Source organism: Biomphalaria glabrata, chromosome 1 (assembly GCF_947242115.1).
Source record: "Biomphalaria glabrata chromosome 1, xgBioGlab47.1, whole genome shotgun sequence".
In the NCBI taxonomy this organism is placed as follows: Eukaryota; Metazoa; Mollusca; class Gastropoda; family Planorbidae; genus Biomphalaria; species Biomphalaria glabrata.
This window is the reverse complement of record NC_074711.1, coordinates 61,404,270-61,424,055: the sequence shown is the minus strand read 5'-3', so window position 1 is coordinate 61,424,055 and position 19,786 is coordinate 61,404,270. Positions and strand designations below refer to the sequence as shown.

Below are 19,786 nucleotides of genomic sequence, written 5' to 3'. Positions count from 1 at the left end.
ACAGCCGTACATGTGACAGGGAAAAGGGGGGGGGGGGGTGTTAAGTGTAAATGTGCATGCTTTTGTTTCATAATGTTTTAGATGAAACAAAAAAAGTTGTTTTTAAATTATTGTATTGCGAATAGTGGCAGACGCTTAAACTTGCGTTAACGCCACATGTCGCTCTGTCAGTAGTGTGTAACGAACACAAGGCGTCCAGTAGTTAAGTGTAACTATCGAAAACAGAACTTCACGTTAAATTATGAGTTTTAAACGGCACATGAATAACAGAGGCGGCCATACGAGGTGGCGAGTGGGGCAGCCGCCCCAGCCCCAGCTAGAAAGGGCCCTGCGATAGGAGATTCCATTGTAACCGCCAGGCGTCAGCTACGGAAACAAAATCAGTTCTCTGAAACAAGGACTTGTTATTCAATCTTTTGGAAGCCTCTTCTCACATCAATGTGATACCCAGTACCATGACAGCTATTGACTTGTTACTTATGGTTCCGATATACCCCAGTAACTACGTTAGGTACTATGCTGTAAAGTACAAATAGGTCTCCAGCATTACAGGCAGGTGAGTCTGTTCACCTGATGAGGTATGGTATTTAAAGTCTACGTTTACGGCTCCCAGACCCGCTTGTCACACCCGCTCGCAGCCCTCGCGTACTGCTAAGGCCGCCCCTGCCTATAATTTATTTACGCAATGCTAAATAATGATGAGCAATATCGTGTTAATGCTATGGTGACCCAATGGTATTACGCTTGGCTTTCGAAGCGATGGTCGCGAGTTTAAATCTCTGTGAACGGTAGGATTTTGAACTCAGTGATTATTGAGGACGTTTCTCCAGTTCAACTTGAATGTCTATTTGACATTGGATAGGGAAGTAAAGGTCGTTGTGCTGGCTATTTGACATTGGATAGGGAAGTAAAGGTCGTTGTGCTGGCTATTTGACATTGGATAGGAAAGTAAAGGTCGTTGTGCTGGCTATTTGACATAGGATAGGGAAGTAAAGGTCGTTGTGCTGGCTATTTGACATTGGATAGGGAAGTAAAGGTCGTTGTGCTGGCTATTTGACATTGGATAGGGAAGTAAAGGTCGTTGTGCTGGCTATTTGACATTGGATAGGGAAGTAAAGGTCGTTGTGCTGGCTATTTGACACTCTCGTTAACCGTCAGCTATAGAAAAAGATTGAGCTTTAAATTATTTACCTCGTGAAATGAAATGTCAAAAGCCTTAAATTTTTTTAAAAATTCTTATTGATATGTAGATCCTTGGTTGAACTGAAAATTATTATCCTAAGTTTAAAATAGCTAAAATGAAATATTTTAAAATGTCATTAATAGGCTGGCTGCCTGGTCGAGTGGCATGGCGACAACTCTTCCACACAAGATGAAGAATTAAAGATCAAGATCTCTTCCATTTTCTAAATCAAGATCTCATCCATTTTCTAAATCAAGATCTCTTCCATTTTCTAAATCAAGATCTCTTCCATTTTTTAAATCAAGATCTCATCCATTTTCTTATCGTTGTGTATCATGACCCTCGTGTTTATGCTTTGGTTCCAAGCTCCAATCACAGATCTCTTCATTGCCACTTTTATTTCCTTGCTCTGGTTTGATTTCAAAGGAGACATTTTGAAATGAGAACAGAGCATGAATGAAAATAGAGAAAATTATATGAAAAAAACAACAACTATAGAAACAATAAAGAGGCTGAGGCAATCTCTCCTGATTTCCACTATAAAATCAATAGGATTGAGATCATCAGCTTTTAAGTTTGAAAACAGACTAGAAACAACCGGCACGTAAGTTGAAATAGACACTGAGACTTGGAGAGCAATCACACTGACCTATGAATGTCTTTCGTTTTTGTTTAGATTCAACTAGGGGTGCACCGGATAGTCCCTCTGGCTCCGGCTTCTGCCGAATATCCGGCATTTTTTACTATCCGGTGCTATTCGGCTCCGGTCGGATATCACTACCGGATAGTAAACCGGATAGTAAAAAATACACCTATTTAATATGCATAAAGTGGACCTTGTTCCATTACTGTCTGTTATAGAATGTATTAATGCTTATATGAAAACAAAATAATGTGCTTAAAAATAGAGCCATTATGAATATGCACCAAACATCGTTTATTATAAAGACAAAGCATGTTAAAAACTTAATATAAATAGAGATGAAACTTTACATCATAAATGCGCTTTACATACAGAGCAGCAATGGCTGGCATTTTTTTCAATTTGTCTTGACCTTTGAGTAAGTTAGTTAACATGTTAAAATGCTACATTCCTTGACTACGTCATGCTGACCAGACGTCTGTCTAGCTGTATGGGTATATCTCCAGAGGTAGAGATGAACAACTCCCACCCCCTTTTATTTGTTTAGTCCATCACATTGAGTTTATTTATAGGCAGGTAACCACAAGTTAAATACGATGGACGTAGGTTTAATGTCAGCGTATTGACACTCTCTAGTAGTCACACCTTTCGAGGGAACTGAGTTTGTTTACTTAGTAGTTAATTTTTATTGGGGGGGGGGGGGCTGGACTACAAGAGCCACACCTCTAAGGTGACCAGGTATATTTCTAGATGAACATCTCCCACCCCCTTTTATTTGTTTAGCCCATCACATTGAGTTCATTGATTGACAGGTGAACCCAAGTCAGATACGATGGACGTAAGCACTCTCTAGAGGTCACACGAGGGAACTAGGTTTGTTATTGGGGGGTGGCCTAGACTTTACATTATAAATTCGTATTACATACGTAGCAGCGATGTCTGGCACACTTTAAAAGCTTGTCTTGACCTTTGAGTGGTCTAGTAACCATGTAATATTTCTTAACTATGTCAAGCTGATTGTCTAGATGTGCGGGTATATCTCCAGAGGTAGATATGAGCAACCCCCACCTCCTTTTGTTTGTTTAGTCCATAACATTGAGTTCACAGATAGGCAGCTGACCACATTAAGCCAGATGTCAACGTGTTGACACTTTCTAGAGGTCACATCTTATGAGGGAACTGAGTTTGTTTACTTGGAAAAGAATTTTTATTAGGGGCAGGACTACAAGCCAAATCTCCATAAGGTTACTCTGGTATGAGTGTGTTTATTATGAGATAGGTTGTCAATCAAGGGTCTGGACCACAACCCACACCTTTTATACTATTGGCAGGGACAATAAGTTTGTTTACTTAAAGTCTCAATTAGGAGGCTGGACTACAAGCCAAACAGACACTGTATTGATAGACATTGACCATTCTTAAGCCAGAATGGATTAACGCAGATTGTTGAGAAACATTGACACTGTCTAGAGGTGACTAGATGATGAGACTAAGTTTGTTTACTTGGAGAGAAATGTCATTTAGGGCGCTGAACACACGTTCGTTGCACAATAAAATAAAACAAATATGTGCATGTGTGCGTGTATGTATTTTTTCCCCTTGTATTAAAACTTTTAGAAAGAAAACTAATATCATTGTTTTAATCTATTGACTTAATATATTAAGGAAAACCTTACAGTAAAATTTAACATCACAGAAAATAAATTGATCTAAAACACCACAATTAGATCTAGCAAACAAAGAAAAAATATGCTGGAATATTAAGAAACACTTGACCTCTGTAACTAAGGTACAGATATAATTTATCTATATTGTTACGACCCTATTGGCGGCGCAAAAGGGTTAACTATAGGCTCAGCTGACACACACGTGAATCACTCAGGTCAGCGGGGCCATGGACAAGGGACAGTACTACGATTACACGATTACACGCAAATATGACCAATGTTATGGTCATGTGATCGAAAGCCTGCGTGTACGAGTGACAGTGTGTAGGAAAGCGGCAGTTCAAGACCGGAGAGCATCGAGACCGGGACTGTTAGTCGGCTATGAAGTCGGTCCTGGTCGAGTCCTCATGTGTTGATGTACAAGTCCAGAAAGAGAGACAGTAGAGTTTTGTACGGTGATGTACAGAGTGACATTTTAGTTGTTGACGTGTTTGATGCCAATTGTCTAGTATTGGCTGTTATCTACTTATTCACTCATTATTAAAGTACCCGATATTGTGGAGCTCTTGTTGTCAAGTTCTTGATGTGTTGATGTGTTGTGTTGTGTTTAGCAGTGTTTACAGAAGGCCTGATGATTAGGAGAGAGAGAAATGTAACACTGGTGTCTTGAAGTGGGATTTCCTATGGCTTCTGTAAAACTGCTAGATGAACTGAATCTGAAAGAACTGAAACAAGAGCTGAAATGGCGAGGACTGAAGTACTACGAAAGGAACAACGAAACTCTTAAAGAACGTCTCCGGCAAGCCCTAGTGGATGAAGAGGAAGATCCGAACACGTTCCTCTTTGAACTCGAACCTGATGTGGTAGAGCTCTTGATCACATTTCAAAAACAGATGTTGGCTGGCTTTCAGAATGTGATCAAGGGTGACTCGCAGAAAGAGACAGATGAAGAAACAAGAGAAGAGACCGAGACCAATAGTTCAACCAACGCTTTTGCTACAGACGTCCATGACGTGAGTGCCTCCATCAGCCAGATAGAACAAGACAACGTCGTGTCTTACCTCAAGCCTGTAGCTGAGGACATTAAAGACATCTGTCAATCTGCCAGTGCTGATGAGAGGAACTCAAATCTTGATGGCTGCACCCAGATGTTTGGCAAGAACGTTATGTGTCGAGCTCCGCAGGGAGAACGCCAACTCCAAGAAACCCATCGGCAAGGTCTGCACCCAACAGACGTTTGTCCTGCTGACGAGACCATAGTGAGAAGCCCTGGTTCTGGTCAAGTAAGTGAACTGGAGCCTGATGCTGAAGATGAGGGTTCTTCGCAAGTGGAGTGCTGCCAACTTGCTCCACTAGTTTGCCCTCCGGACAAGCCTGAAGATGATGTGTGCCACTATTTCCCCTCCTGTGGACCTTATACCCATTCCCAAAACCAATCTCTTGAAAGCCCTATGAAACAACCTGATAGGCCAAAGATCTTGGTGACCCCAGTCCTGACATCTTATCCCTCCCCATGTGCTGGCTGGCTGCCTTCAGTAGTGAGCGACCAAAGAAGGCGATGGTTGCTGAATCCAAAGTGCATGGCGATGCAACCACGACGTCTGTGCAACCAGGTGAAGGTCAACTGGAGCAGAAGGAGAAAGAGACATACGCAGACTACAGCACAGATGGCTCCATCGAGATGGCAATATAAGCCCATTGTCGCCCCCACCGATAGACCTCCTCCTGCATCGATTCACCTCCACTGCCCATGTCGTGTGCTAGATTTTGTCCGGGACGGACAAATCTGAGAAGGGGGCAGTGTTACGACCCTATTGGCGGCGCAAAAGGGTTAACTATAGGCTCAGCTGACACACACGTGAATCACTCAGGTCAGCGGGGCCATGGACAAGGGACAGTACTACGATTACACGATTACACGCAAATATGACCAATGTTATGGTCATGTGATCGAAAGCCTGCGTGTACGAGTGACAGTGTGTAGGAAAGCGGCAGTTCAAGACCGGAGAGCATCGAGACCGGGACTGTTAGTCGGCTATGAAGTCGGTCCTGGTCGAGTCCTCATGTGTTGATGTACAAGTCCAGAAAGAGAGACAGTAGAGTTTTGTACGGTGATGTACAGAGTGACATTTTAGTTGTTGACGTGTTTGATGCCAATTGTCTAGTATTGGCTGTTATCTACTTATTCACTCATTATTAAAGTACCCGATATTGTGGAGCTCTTGTTGTCAAGTTCTTGATGTGTTGATGTATTGTGTTGAGTTTTAGCAGTGGTTACGGAAGGCCTGATTGGGAGAGAGAATCGTAACAATATGCTTGACTGACCATGCCATTGTGTTATCTTTTTTCGCCTGCACACTAAACACTATTGCGAATGCCCAAGAACAAAAACGCGTGATGGTCAACACCATCATCTATACACACTACACTAGGACTACATGTGTAGGCTCACTACGTCTATCTGACCAGATTGTTACTATCAGTCGAACACAGAGTCTATTTATGTTTTTTTTGGTACGGAGGGTGTGAATGTGTTTTTTTTTTCTTCTATAGTTGATTTTCCTGATTTTCTTAGATCTATATAACAGTAGATCTAAACATAGATACCAATAATAGGCCTACAGACTACAATTAAATCTATGCTTCGCAACATTTAAGGCTCAGGCTATGAGTAGGTATAATAGATCTTCCTGCTGTTAATAAAATATCGTCTGCCGCAAATGGATTAATAAATATATGACCTACTACGCTTCAGATTCCAACTATTAACTAACAGCTATCAGTATTAAGCCCTTGAAACCAGAACCAGAAGCAGTCTTTGGACTTAAAATTACAAGTCTGATGACCAGTTGTTGGTCAGAAATTCTTGAACACATACATCCAACCACCATACAAGCCAGATGAGAGATTTACATTAGTAACTAGTTAAATATATACTAACATATTTTACATTGACCCTCCAACACACAGCCTTTATGGTTGGTGGCCTCGTACATGCTACACAGATTAATTTTTGTTTATAAATACTGTTAAGCTTGAATAAATCAATCAGTAACAGAGTTTAAAACAATAAGGTATATAAAAGGAAAAAAAATAATACCAACAAATATAGGTATGTTATTTAACAGTTTCGTAAAATGCTCAGCAATACAAGCTATTTACAAGACACTTAGGTATTCGGCTCCGGCTCCGGCCCCGGCCGAATATCAAATTTTACTATCCGGTCATATCCGGCTCCGGCCGGATATCAAAAAGTACTATCCGGTGCACCCCTAGATTCAACCTTTATGGCCAGAACGTGTACGTCATAACATAGTTCTATTTGTGTCAACGAATGCACACACAGAAATAAACACACACAATTATTCATAAAGAAAATGCAAACTACACACAGCGAACTTTAAGCACACAGACAGTAATACAAAACATCCATAGCATTCTTCTTCTCATGTGATAAATAGCAACATTGTTATCCACAGATTTTAGTCTTATCGAAACACAAGAAAACTTTTTTTTTATTCCCAATTTTCTAATAAAGTTTATAGTTTGTATTCTAATATGGGCTACTACTGCAAGTCACTGGACTATAAGAAAACACTATGCAGTGGATAGCATCTGAAAGAGACAGCTGGAGAGCTCTCACGAAAGTCGCTGGACACACATTAGAGACCCAAAGATGGGACCTTGCCAAAGACAGGCGCAGATGATGAAAACTTAAGTTGACCCCTCAAACAACACTTTTTTTTTTCTGCAGTAGGGGTGGCGAAATATGTCCCAACTGGGATGCGTGGTTGTTATGGAGTGTATATGTGTGTGTGTGTGTGTTTCCTAGGCGATATGGAAAGGGAGTATTTATTGCTAGATTGTTAGCTGTAGAGAGAGAAAGAGCATTAATTTAATGTTAGTCTTGTAGAATGATGCAAGATAAGCGGGCACATCTGTGTTAAGTACGCCAAATGAAATGCGAGAGTGTAAAGACGCGTTTTGGTAGTGAGTTAGATTTATTTAACATCTCATTTCATCTCAGTTTAAATTTGTCTATATTGTAATAACAGTTATATTTAGATTTGTTCTCAAAGAAGTTATTCAAGTTGTTTCAAGATTTGAAAGTTAAAATCTAATACGCCTAACAGCGGTTCAGTTCTCTACCAGCAGTTTGGCGCTATGAGTCAACACCAGGGGTCAAGTGAAACACTGCACTCATCCTTACTCTTCGGACTCAAAGATAATTCATTAACTACCTCATTGCGTTATTGTTGTGAACACGAAAGATGTCTACATTTAGTTTGTGTTCAAAAACGTGTACAGACAGATAGAGTGAGTTGATATACGCTTTGTACAAATCTATCCATAAAACTTGCACTCACACTCTTAAGTTGTGGACACCTCAAGGGAAAACAATAAATAGTAAAAAGAAAACCCTCGAGTTATCACCCTTGATTTGTCGGCAGCTCCTAAAAACAGAACATGACATTTCATAAAGAGCATTGCTCACATTATGACAGCTTTAGCCTGTCATACAGTGCCACTTGTAAATGACATGTTTATAGGCCATGATGTCATATTGACCATTGGTAGTACATAAAAGGTGAGCACTTTCGGCACTCAGCAATGCGAAAGGGACGATAACTGAACTTTTGTGTTCATCTCGACAGGTGTGAAAGGGTGTGTGTGTGTGGGGGGGGAGTTGTAATTCTGTCAGTAAGTCAAGTGTTGCATTCTCTCATTTACCATCACCCCTCTCACAAACTCCCCCCCCCCCGATTTTTTTCCTTTCTAGTCCAGAGCTTATTTCCTACGTCTGTGGTTAATAGAAAAAAATTAAAGGACGCAAAGGGAATTAGAGAGAGAGAGAGAGAGAGAGAGAGGTAGAAAGAGAGAGAGAGAGGTAGAAAGAGAGAGAGAGAGAGGTAGAAAGAGAGAGAGAGAGAGAATGAGACATTGGAAGAATGAGACATAAAGAGAGAGAGAGACAGAGCTAAGGACAGAGAAAAAAGAAAGCCAGAGAGAGAGAGAGAGACAGAAAGAGATTGGGAGAGAAAAACAGAGAAATTTGAAGAGAGAGAGACAGACAGATCGAAAGAATAAAATAAGAGAGGAAGAGAATGAGAGAGATATTGGAAGAGAGAAATACCAAGAAAGATACAGAGAGAGAGAGAGAGAGACAAAGCTAGAGACAAAGAGAAAGAACGACAGAAAAAGAGAGAGATTGGAAAAGAGAAAGGGGGTGATTGGAATACAGAGAGGTCGAAAGAAAGGAGAAAGAAAGTAAGAGAGAGAGAGATAATGAGAGAAATTGGAAGAGAGAGAGACGAAGAGAGAAAGGAAGAGAAACACAGAAAAAAAAAAGAAATAGACGGAGAGATAGAAATACAGAGAGAAAGAGAGAGAGAGGTAAATACGAGACACTACTTAACGTAAGTACTTGTTACTAGGTGAGCAGTGTACCTGTCAAAGGTGGTGAGGCAATCAAACACAGATTGGGGCACCGAGCGTGTCACTTGAGGAGAATCCCCTGATAGGATGCTGAGGCGGGGGCGCCATGAGAGAACAGGGGGCAACGAAGGTGAGTGAAGGAAATGAAAGGCCAAAAAACTGTGCAGTCGATGTAGTGGAGTAAATAAGCTGGTGTTTATTTTGAAAGAAGTAAAACGTGTGAGCGCAGGAAGTACCAATTGGTAGGTCCTGGATGTTGGTCAATACAGAACACACCAGAAACATATTGTTATGACATAGCGGGTAACTTAAGAATGCCCACTGTTTTAGGCATTAGTTAAAGGGCAAACGTTTCTAAGGCAATAAAATAACTTGCTAGTAAAGAACTAAAAAGTTATAAAATACTAAGTCCATTTTGTTTAGAGCTACATATTATGTAAAAATCCCTATTGTTTTTGTTCTGTCTTTCTGTCTCGTTTAGATTCTGATTTTATATGGACAGAATTGTGCTAAACATGGATGCAACGTTATCCTTTAGGCCTTCTGAAAACATGCAAACTTTATGGATGTGTAATCGTGTGTTCAACACATAAACTCTGTAGAATCCTTTTGTGAGTCTGCCTTTAAATTTGTAAGTGAAATGTTGTATTTACAATTAACATGTTACCACTTGTTCAGCTGAAGCTATCTATCACAAACCATCGAAACAGAGCACTTCTTCTTCTCTATTTTACAAGTGTGGTTATAAGGGTGTTGTGTAGCCAGCACATTCAGTAATGCGCTTTGTCTTTCCCCATCTGTGTTCAGATCAATGTTTGAGCAGGGTGGACCTTGTTTTGAGTCCAGGGTGGACCTTGTTTTGAGCCCAGGGTGGACCTTGTTTTGAGCCCAGGATGGACCTTGTTTTGAGCCCAGGGTGGACCTTGTTTTGAGCCCAGTGTGAACATTGTTTTGAGCCCAGGATGGACCTTGTTTTGAGCCCAGGGTGGACCTTGTGAGCCCAGGATGGACCTTGTTTTGAGCCCAGGATGGACCTTGTTTTGAGCCCAGGGTGGACCTTGTTTTGAGCCCAGGGTGGACCTTGTTTTGAGCCCAGGGTGGACCTTGTTTTGAGCCCAGGGTGAACATTGTTTTGAGCCCAGGGTGAACATTGTTTTGAGTCCAGGGTGAACATTGTTTTGAGCCCAGGATGGACCTTGTTTTGAGCCCAGGGTGGACCTTGTTTTGAGCCCAGGGTGGACCTTGTTTGGAGCCCAAGACCCACTTAGCATTGTCACAGGCGTTACCGAGAGGCCACTACACATAAATATTGTCGGTATAACAAGGTACTGCGACCAATGTTAAGGACAAGAGAACGTCTGATTACTTAGATAACAAGCGCAGTGCAATTGACTGTGATAAGCAGAGAGATTGTTAGAAAACTCGAGTCAGTGGAGAACACTTTAGATGAAACTAGAATGAACTTAACATTGGTGTGATAAGCCCAGAAAGGGATCACCTTTAAATACGATTATATCGTAACTTTGTTCCCACTGGCTGCACTCGTTATTTAGTTTTCAATATGTCAGAGATTCTTGTTCCAAACACCAACGCCCAACTTCTCCGAGTTTTGTTTCTGTGCTAGAGATAGACTTATAACGCTAATCCTTTGACACAAAAATATGCCTTGGAAGCTCCCATTACATGTGTTCAAGAATTCCGATCTTTGTCTTGCTTCGAGGTTTGGGTTTAGAATGTCAAAGTCACACTGTTGCAAGCCTTGAGCGCATACAAACAATATAATTTAAAGATTTGAAAGAGTGAAGAACAACCACAAGTTTGACAAGAGCCAAGGCTAGAGCAAAGCGCACGATCCGTTTTGTAAATATGTTCCAAGCTGTGGCCACGGTTGACATTACACGGCTACAAATACAGAGCATTGTAGAAAAAGCCAAAGATTACATTTCAACATGCCTGAATAATATCCAAACAACTTATACCTCTAGAATTTAGATTTTATTTTGTGCAATCTGGAATAACTGTAGGGTGTCTTAATATGCCGCAAGCAAAAGTAATAGAGGAAGTAATAAAGTAATAAAAATAGTGAAAATGATTAAGAAAATAAGCAAAATAAAAAATAAAAATAATTGTTCAAAATTTCAACCTGATCCAGTCAATAGGAAATGAAAGAAAGGACGTGTACACCATGTTACCAGACATACAAAGTAAGCTCATATAAGCATTTTAAAAAGGCCGATATTGGGATCGAACTAACAACCTTCACGTTATTAGCGCGACTCTCTAGTTATCCACCCATACTTTTAAGTGCGAAATGCCGTCCATGTCCTTCAAAGTTGCTTAATCTATCAAATGGCCCGAACAAAGACTCTGGCCCCTAAACTCTCTTATACAAGACTGTCTGATCTGGAAACCACAGTGTGGTTTATCAGATATGAGGTTACTGATCGGAACCCTTGTTGTAGACGGTAGTTGACTTGTAGCCCCAAACTGCTTTTAGACAACTAAACTAATGTCGCCATACTATATATGACTTTTATTACAATATAAACAAATTCAACGAGATAAAATGAAAAAAAAAAGTAGTAGACTTGAGTAATAATATAAAATGGTACCGGTATTCTGAATAAAATCTAACTCACTAAAAAACCCCACGTCTTTTCACTCTGGCTATTTGGTCTCTCCTACCTAAGACTGATGACGACAATGCTGCTTATCTTGCATCATACACAGTGCGTAGCTAACCTCTGCCCACCGTCACCATAGAAACACAGACACGCACACTCCATAACAACGCTTCAACATACAAGAACATGTAAACGAAAACGAAGCTTAGATTAAATCTTGACCTTTGATCCGCTGAACTAATTTTTCTTCAATGTTTATTGGCTTGGCTTGTTTTGTTTTGTTTTTGTATCTAGATACTTGTATTAGGATTGGAGTGAGTCTCTTTGATCAGAGGAAATAATTATACCAGAAGTGTTTTCAACAATATTCATAATTAGGTTGTGTTAACATATTAATTAATATTTTTAAGTGCTAGAAATTTATCTTATAGTATAGCAGATAATGTGTTTACAATTGTGAGAGAGTTTGGGATTGGGGGGGGGGGGGGAGGGGGAGGGAAGTTGGTGGAGATGTATGTAACAATGTCTGATATACTTCTGTCTCGCTGGATTGTTTGGCTTGCACTAGCACGGTGACATAATAGATGGCTATCAGACCGGCATTGACATAAATTAGGTCAGAAATGTGTGTTTAGTGCTGTTTTCAGGATATATATATATATATATATATATATAGAGAGAGAGAGAGAGAGAGAGATTCTACATAGATCTAAATGTTTATAATATGTTAGAGCACACCGTAGGCCTGTACATGTGAGAGGAGGGGGGGGGGAGGGGCCACAGGTCGTGAGGTTGCGTAATTGTTACTTTCGACTGTGTTTATTATGAGAGTGTAGTTTGAGGTCATTTGGTCCCTTTGTTTTGGTCTTTCATCTTGCGTACCATTTTGTTTCTTCTTAGAGAGGGAAACACACAGACGGGCTGCGTTAAGGCCTACAACTCTCTATTCTCTCTAGCCTCTATATCATAGACAAAGTTCTATGTCTGTATCTCTCTTTTACACACACACACACACACATACACACTCATTTCCAGACACATACGAGAGTAGATCTTTTTCCAGTGAACATGTAAACATTACTGAGTGTAAACAAATCTTAAAGAATCTGCAGCTTCAGCAGTTCTCAATACTCTCTCTCGCACACACACACACGCACACACACACTCACAAACTCTCTCTCTCTCTCTCTCTCTCTCTCTCTCTCTCACACACACACACACACTAACATTCTTCTTCAATACTATCGGCAACGCTAAATGAAGCTGTCGAAGTAAACACTAAGTGACGCCCATGACAAGGGCACAGTGCAACTATCAGCCGCTGCCGATGATATTAGTACAAACAAACATTGGGAGGCAGGAGCGGAGTTTAGAGACCGCGTAAGCAGTGGCGTGTCAAGCCGGGGCAAAGTCGACGTTTAAGTAATGGGGACCAAAGATCGAGCAGCCTCCTTCCCGTAACAGATTCACGCCACCTCCAAGACGTCCTTCCCGTAACAGATTCACGCCACCTCCAAGACGTCCTTCCCGTTACAGATTCACGCCACCTCCAAGACGTCCTTCCCGTAACAGATTCACGCCACCTCCAAGACGTCCTTCCCGTAACAGATTCACGCCACCTCCAAGACGTCCTTCCCGTAACAGATTCACGCCACCTCCAAGACGTCCTTCCCGTTACAGATTCACGCCACCTCCAAGACGTCCTTCCCGTAACAGATTCACGCCACCTCCAAGACTTCCTTCCCGTTACAGATTCACGCCACCTCCAAGACGTCCTTCCCGTAACAGATTCACGCCACCTCCAAGACGTCCTTCCCGTAACAGATTCACGCCACCTCCAAGACGTCCTTCCCGTAACAGATTCACGCCACCTCCAAGACGTCCTTCCCGTTACAGATTCACGCCACCTCCAAGACGTCCTTCCCGTAACAGATTCACGCCACCTCGAAGAGGTCAACAACTAAATCTAACAACATCAAAAGTCATCACAATAATAATCATTGTAATCATAGTAATCACCATTATCGCAATCGCCTTAATTATCACCATTACATTCACTAACATCTTAATCCTCGTTATCTCAATTATAACCATCGTAATTATTATCATCCTTATTTTTTATCATTATCGCAATGATCATCATAGTAATTTCCATCATTTTAATGAACATCACACTAATCCTTAACGCAAGCAGAACCACCTTTATTATCATAATTTAATTATTATGGAAACTATCATAAACATAATCATCCTTATTATTATTATCATCATCATCGAAATGATCATCATAGAAATAATCATCTTCGTAATTATCATTATCGCCATTATCATTGAAGAAATAATCAGCATCGTTATCATTTTTATCTCCACATCACCTTGCTAATCATCATTAGTGGAATCATCTCCATTATTGTAATTAAATTATGCATCACAGACAAGAGCTAAGCGAACTGGACTAAGGTAGGCTAAAGAACTGATTGGCCCAACTAATGTTGCTCTAGGTCCCCTACCCGGGAGTGAGGCATTAGGAGGAAATGAACAAGCATGCAGTACTCACCCTGTCTTATATCCGGGAAAGAAAACTCACTGTGTGCTCCATGACATCCGTTGAGCACAAGAAACAGAATACAAAGAAGTAATGGCGTGCATCGCAAACAGGCACATCCCCAGTTTGTACGAGATGACCTTAAACGAGCTGAGTGACGTAATCCCATTGCATACGCCCCTGCACTCTCCTGGTGTGCATCTCTGAAAGGTGTCCAGCGAAGAACAGAAAATTTGAAATTATCCAAGGTACAAGAATCTTCTGCATTAGGAAAGCAGTCCGTTTCGTCTCTTAGATCAGAGATATGGTCATCTTCGTTAAAGCAGCCTTGTTTCGGGACTCGCATTAACGGTCCCATTTCTCTGCACCTGGTCCCACTCTGCGACGACGCTCCTGGACCACATGGGCCTCGAGCCCGCATATTGCTGGCTTCACTTTACGTCTGTTATTTTAGTTGTATTCTTTTTCCTCTCGTAACTCTTCAAGAAATGAAGATAAAAAAAAAAGCAACACACGAGTAGAAATCAGTGAAGCGAGGTCCTCGAGTCTATGAATGGAGCTGATATGAGGCGAACGTTACGTGAAGAAGAGGGAGAGGGAGAGAGAGAAAGAGAAAAGAGAGAGAGAGAGAGAGCAGTGACGACGACCAGGGGGAGACAGTCACTACCTAACCATGTCTCGCTGTGAAGTCCTCGATCCGTGAATAGGGTTTGTGTGAATGCGCCTCTCCTCCCCCTGTCTGGCGTACGTGAATGGTAGATCTAGAAGTTGCTGATCTGTGAATGAAGGGAAAATATACATACATTAGCAACTCTCGTCACAGGAATATTGCAAGAAGTCAAAAGATAGCGGAGTGTAGGAGTGTGTTCATCCATTTGTTTGGAGATCAACTTTATTGGCCACTCAACTATGTTTATGTGTTGTTTTTTAGAGAGTTGACTGTGTGCATTTGGTTTTGATATGAAACATTTGTGTGTAGTGCTATAGTAGCCGCTATTGCTGGCCTTCAGTTTCCAGAGCCGATGGCTCAACTCTACCTGACAGTTTCAAATTGTGTCGTGCGAATATTATAACAGGAGATAAATATCTCGTCTCGAGATAAAGATGAGATAAAATAGACAACTGAAGGAATTGGAGATGTTTTCTTTATCTCCCATAAAGTGTCTTCTGACCCCTTTGATGTTTAATTGATACAATTAGTATTCGATTAAAAGCTGGCTCTAGTGTACACCCGAATCTTAGGTCACTGTCATTTTGTTGCATTTAATTTCTCTCTCTCCCTCCCACTCTCCCTCCCTCCCTCCCTCTCTCTTTCTTTCTCTTTCTCTCTCTCTCTCTCTCTCTCTCTCTTCCTCCCTTTCCCTTCTCTAACATAAATGCATTACCTGATTATTTGTTTTATAAATTTTTTAAAGAAAAAAAAATATTTTCACGCTAAGAAATCATAGAAAATGTTTTAAAATAAAAACTTTAGTTATGGGACAGGCGCAATTAACCCCTATGCGACTCACTTTAATGTAATAATGTCAAAGGCTATGTTTCTCCCTATGAAAGGCGACAGACAATATTTTCAACCCGTCTACGTGAATAGTCATAAAACTGGTGGAAAAAAATATGTTTATATTATGGAAATATTTTTTTTTACAAAGACTGTTAATTCAAGTACTGTCGCGCAGTTTTCTGCGCATCGTGTATTTTCAAACAAATTAATTGTGTACTCCTGGAGGCAGGGCCGGTCCTACAGATTGCGGGGCCCTATGCGAAACGGATTGCGCGGGGCCTATTCTGGGTTGTTATATGGATAATAGGTGAAAATTAAGATTTTGTATTAAAACATAAATTCGTCTGCATTTTATTCATACTTTACTAAGTACAAAATCGCTTTCAAATTAGCTTTACGAGCCAACTACAGTAGATAGAAGTTTTTCAACAAAAAGCTGATAAACATTCAGATTTGCATTTTAGATTTACTATCGACTAGCAAAATATCGCTTCTAAATTTTTTTAAGAGGTCGAGGTAGATTTAGATCTATATTTGTATGCCAGTGACTATTAAAGTAAGTTAAGAATTTGAAATTTCTGTTTTGCTTAAAATTCGCCTTTTTATTACATTTTTATTAAATGAATGCTGACAATAACTTTTTTTTTAATTGCCAGTAGGATTGGCGTTTTCCATATTGAATGACACTCAGAAGTTTTGTCTGTTTTTAAGGAGATTTGCATGAGTTTTAAGAAGACTTTAATAATTTCAGGAGATTTTCATAACTTGTTCGTATATTTTACAATTTCAGGAGAATTCCAGAAACCCTTTAATATTAAGTTAAAATGGTTTATTTTAATAATTTACACCTAGAATTCGCGCGGGGCCTAAGAAAGTGAGGGGCCCACTGCGGCCGCATAGGTTGCAGTGGCCTAAGACCGGCCCTGCCTGGAGGGATATTTTTGTACATGTATTAATTATATAACTAATCTAGATTTTTTAAAAAGAAAATGTGTAAATTATTCTAGTTGGTCTGGTTGGTCTAATTTCCTTCATTAATAAATGGTCACCAGTGTCTTTTAGTTCGGTTACCTTACTCGCCCACTGCAATCGAAATATGCATCCTAATGTAAAGAAAAAAAAGGACTAATGAAACACACTAACTCATTTTTAGCGTGTTTACAATATAATTAAACTGAATAAAATACATTAACAACCGACCAATTAATAAAATCCCCCCCCCCCATTTTTCCATCTAACAGGATTTTTTTCACTCTCATTTTTTAATCCAATATTTAAAATAAATCATTTATTTCATCAACTTGTTCAAATGTTATCATTAAAGAACTACTGAATAAACTGTAGATCTAGATTTTTTTTTTCGTAAGTTTCAATTCTGATCTCAATTTTGATTTGTTTTGGACCCATTGCTGTCTTCGTCTGCTCACAAGAACTTTCATCACTTCCTGTGTGCACCTGACGATGATACTTCGGTGTAAGAGCTTTCGGCTCTTTCCCCCTAGCAAGTGTTTCCCAGAGATCAGGCCGTCCTAACGTTGATTGGCGTGCTGGTTTGAAATAAACTCAAGCAAGCCACTGAAAGCGAACTCGTATTGAGTAATGTGTGTGTATGTGCAGGGATACTTAGTCGGGTGTAACTCTGAATACAACATTCTCAGAATAGACAACCCGTACTTTCGATATATAAGTAAAGTTCCCCTTTTCAGAACTTGCGATCTATAGGGCAGATGATGTAAAGGTCATCTGTTTGTTTCCCACATTTAACGAAAGTGTCATGTGGCCAGCACAACGACCAATCGTCTTTATTTTTCCATAACTATGTCAGGTACCCATTAGAGCTTGGTGGATTCTGAGACGCCCTAAAGGTCCCGAAATTAAAAGTCCCAGTGTTTACCAGGATTCAAACCCGGGACCGCCTGCTCGGCTCCCAAGCGCTTTACCACTCAACCACCGCACCTCCGTTATTGTTGTTTTAATATATAACTTTATTACATTATTCACATCCTTATTCTCAAATTGTGTGTTGCTATGTTGATGACTTGGATTATAATTAAGTGTTCCATAACCGCGCTGTTTGTGAATCTCGTGATCTGATAGTTGCTGTATCGTTGTTCATTAGTAGTGCTATGTTATAATTTAAAATATATATTAGGCCTACCACTTACATTATTATTACTTTTCATTTATTTTCCTCTTGATTCTGTATATATTGTTATTAGTTGTTACTTTGACCGCCTTTGTAGCACTTGTGCTTTGTGGCAAAACAAATAAAGTTGTTAAATTGTGAATTGTAGTATTAAATGCTAAGTTGATTTTCTGTATTTCTTAGCGCTCAACTCCAAATCCATGTGTTATGTTCTCATTTACAATCAATTATCTGGTCGATACCGGGGCATAATTAAACATGACATTACATAAATAAGTAACTAATCTTGGAAGTAGAGTCTTGCGTAATCGACAAGTTTATTTATAGTTTTTAATAAAAAAAAGGCTCGACCCTAATTGATATTATAACTATCTGCAACAAGTAATTAGAAATACGATCCCACATAATACGGGGTCAGTTAAAAAACTTAATTCAGTGGGGAATATTAAATCTAGTGTTGGAGGCGCTGTGGCTGAGCGGTAAATCTTTCGAATCGAGGTCCCGGGTTCGAATCATGGTGACCATTGGGGATTTTTAATTTAGTGATCATTGGGTGCCTCTGAGAATCAGATGACCTTTACATCATCTGCCCTGTAGATCGCAAGGTCTGAAAGAGGTTGTTTTTTTACTAAGTGTTGACCGCAGAAGGGGTTTTTGAGCTACGAATAGATTTATATATCTAGTTTTTTTCACACGGATTTACTCCCCCCCCCCCCCCCCCCCGAAAAAATCAATTTTTAATGTGTCATCATAAAAGCTTTTAAAATGGGTTATCCCGTGATTATAGATTGGAATAATCGTATCGGTGTTTTCAGACTCTGCAAGCATCTCCCCCCCCCCCCACCCCCACTCCCAGGCAGTACTGATGAGACAATGCTTAAAATAGATTAAGCACATTTAACTGCAGCATGTCCGACAACTCGTGCAAAGCTGTGGGAAAATCACCGACACGATATGAACCATCGTACTTGAATACGAGGCTTAAGGGATACACTCCCCTGTCCTAGCAGAAAGGAGTTGGGCCAGGCACATGGAAATGTCACTCACAAAAAAAAAAAAGATAAGGTTAGGCTGCTAGACGATTTGGGTGAATTTTTTTTATTTTTTGTTTGTTAATATCTAAAATGTCTGTTTATCAATTCGTTTCGACTGGAGCGATATCGTCAGAGCTTCAGATCAAAATAAGCTGAAACTATTAAAAAATTTTATGTTTAATAATAAAAAATAAATTGATAGGTTTAGGTTTGAAATGGAGATAGTGCTGACACATTCAAAGCTGTTCTACTGACACATTCAAAGCTGTTCTACTGACACATTCAAAGCTATTCTACTGACACATTCAAAGCTGTTCTACTGACACATTCAAAGCTATTCTACTGACACATTCAAAGCTGTTCTACTGACACATTCAAAGCTGTTCTACTGACACATTCAAAGCTGTTCTACTGACACATTCAAAGCTGTTCTACTGACACATTCAAAGCTGTTCTACTGACACATTCAAAGCTGTTCTACTGACACATTCATAGCTGTTCTACTGACACATTCAAAGCTGTTCTACTGACACATTCAAAGCTGTTCTACTGACACATTCAAAGCTGTTCTACTCTAGCCCCCTCCCCCCCCCCCCCCAAAAAAAAAAAAAAAAGATGTTCGTTCTCGATTCTTTAAAAGTTTCAATAAATTTATTGAATTTGGATAACATTAACTTTTTTCACTAGAAGTCCGGGGATCAAATTCCGCTTGCCATTTTATCCTTTTGCTTCTCTCTGCTAAATTGTGTAAGTAAGAACATACCTCCAGGCTCCAAGTAACAATGTCCGGATTTAGAAGGGTGCAAAGTATCCGCACAGGGATTGTAACCTGATAGTGGCCATACGATTTATTTAACAAAGACCATTTTTATCGACCACAAAAAGGGAAAAGACGCTATAAGTTTTGTGTGGAATATCTGTCCATCCGTCCGTCCGTCCGTCCCGTTTAGATCTCGTAAACTAGAAAAGATAGTGAAAATTCGACATCATAATTGTCAGGTTTAGGA

At 40.1% G+C, this 19,786-nt stretch overlaps 1 protein-coding gene across 1 annotated transcript in view; it reads right to left on the bottom strand.

The window, feature by feature from the left end:
* Positions 1-19,786, bottom strand: part of LOC106072175 (A disintegrin and metalloproteinase with thrombospondin motifs 7-like) — a 175,386-nt gene that overhangs the window by 117,811 nt on the left and 37,789 nt on the right. Inside the window, exon 2 of the mRNA XM_056006094.1 lies at positions 14,111-14,874. Within this exon, the coding sequence (XP_055862069.1) occupies positions 14,111-14,519 (409 nt within the window). The 5' untranslated portion in view covers positions 14,520-14,874. The remainder of the gene's footprint in view (positions 1-14,110; positions 14,875-19,786) is intronic.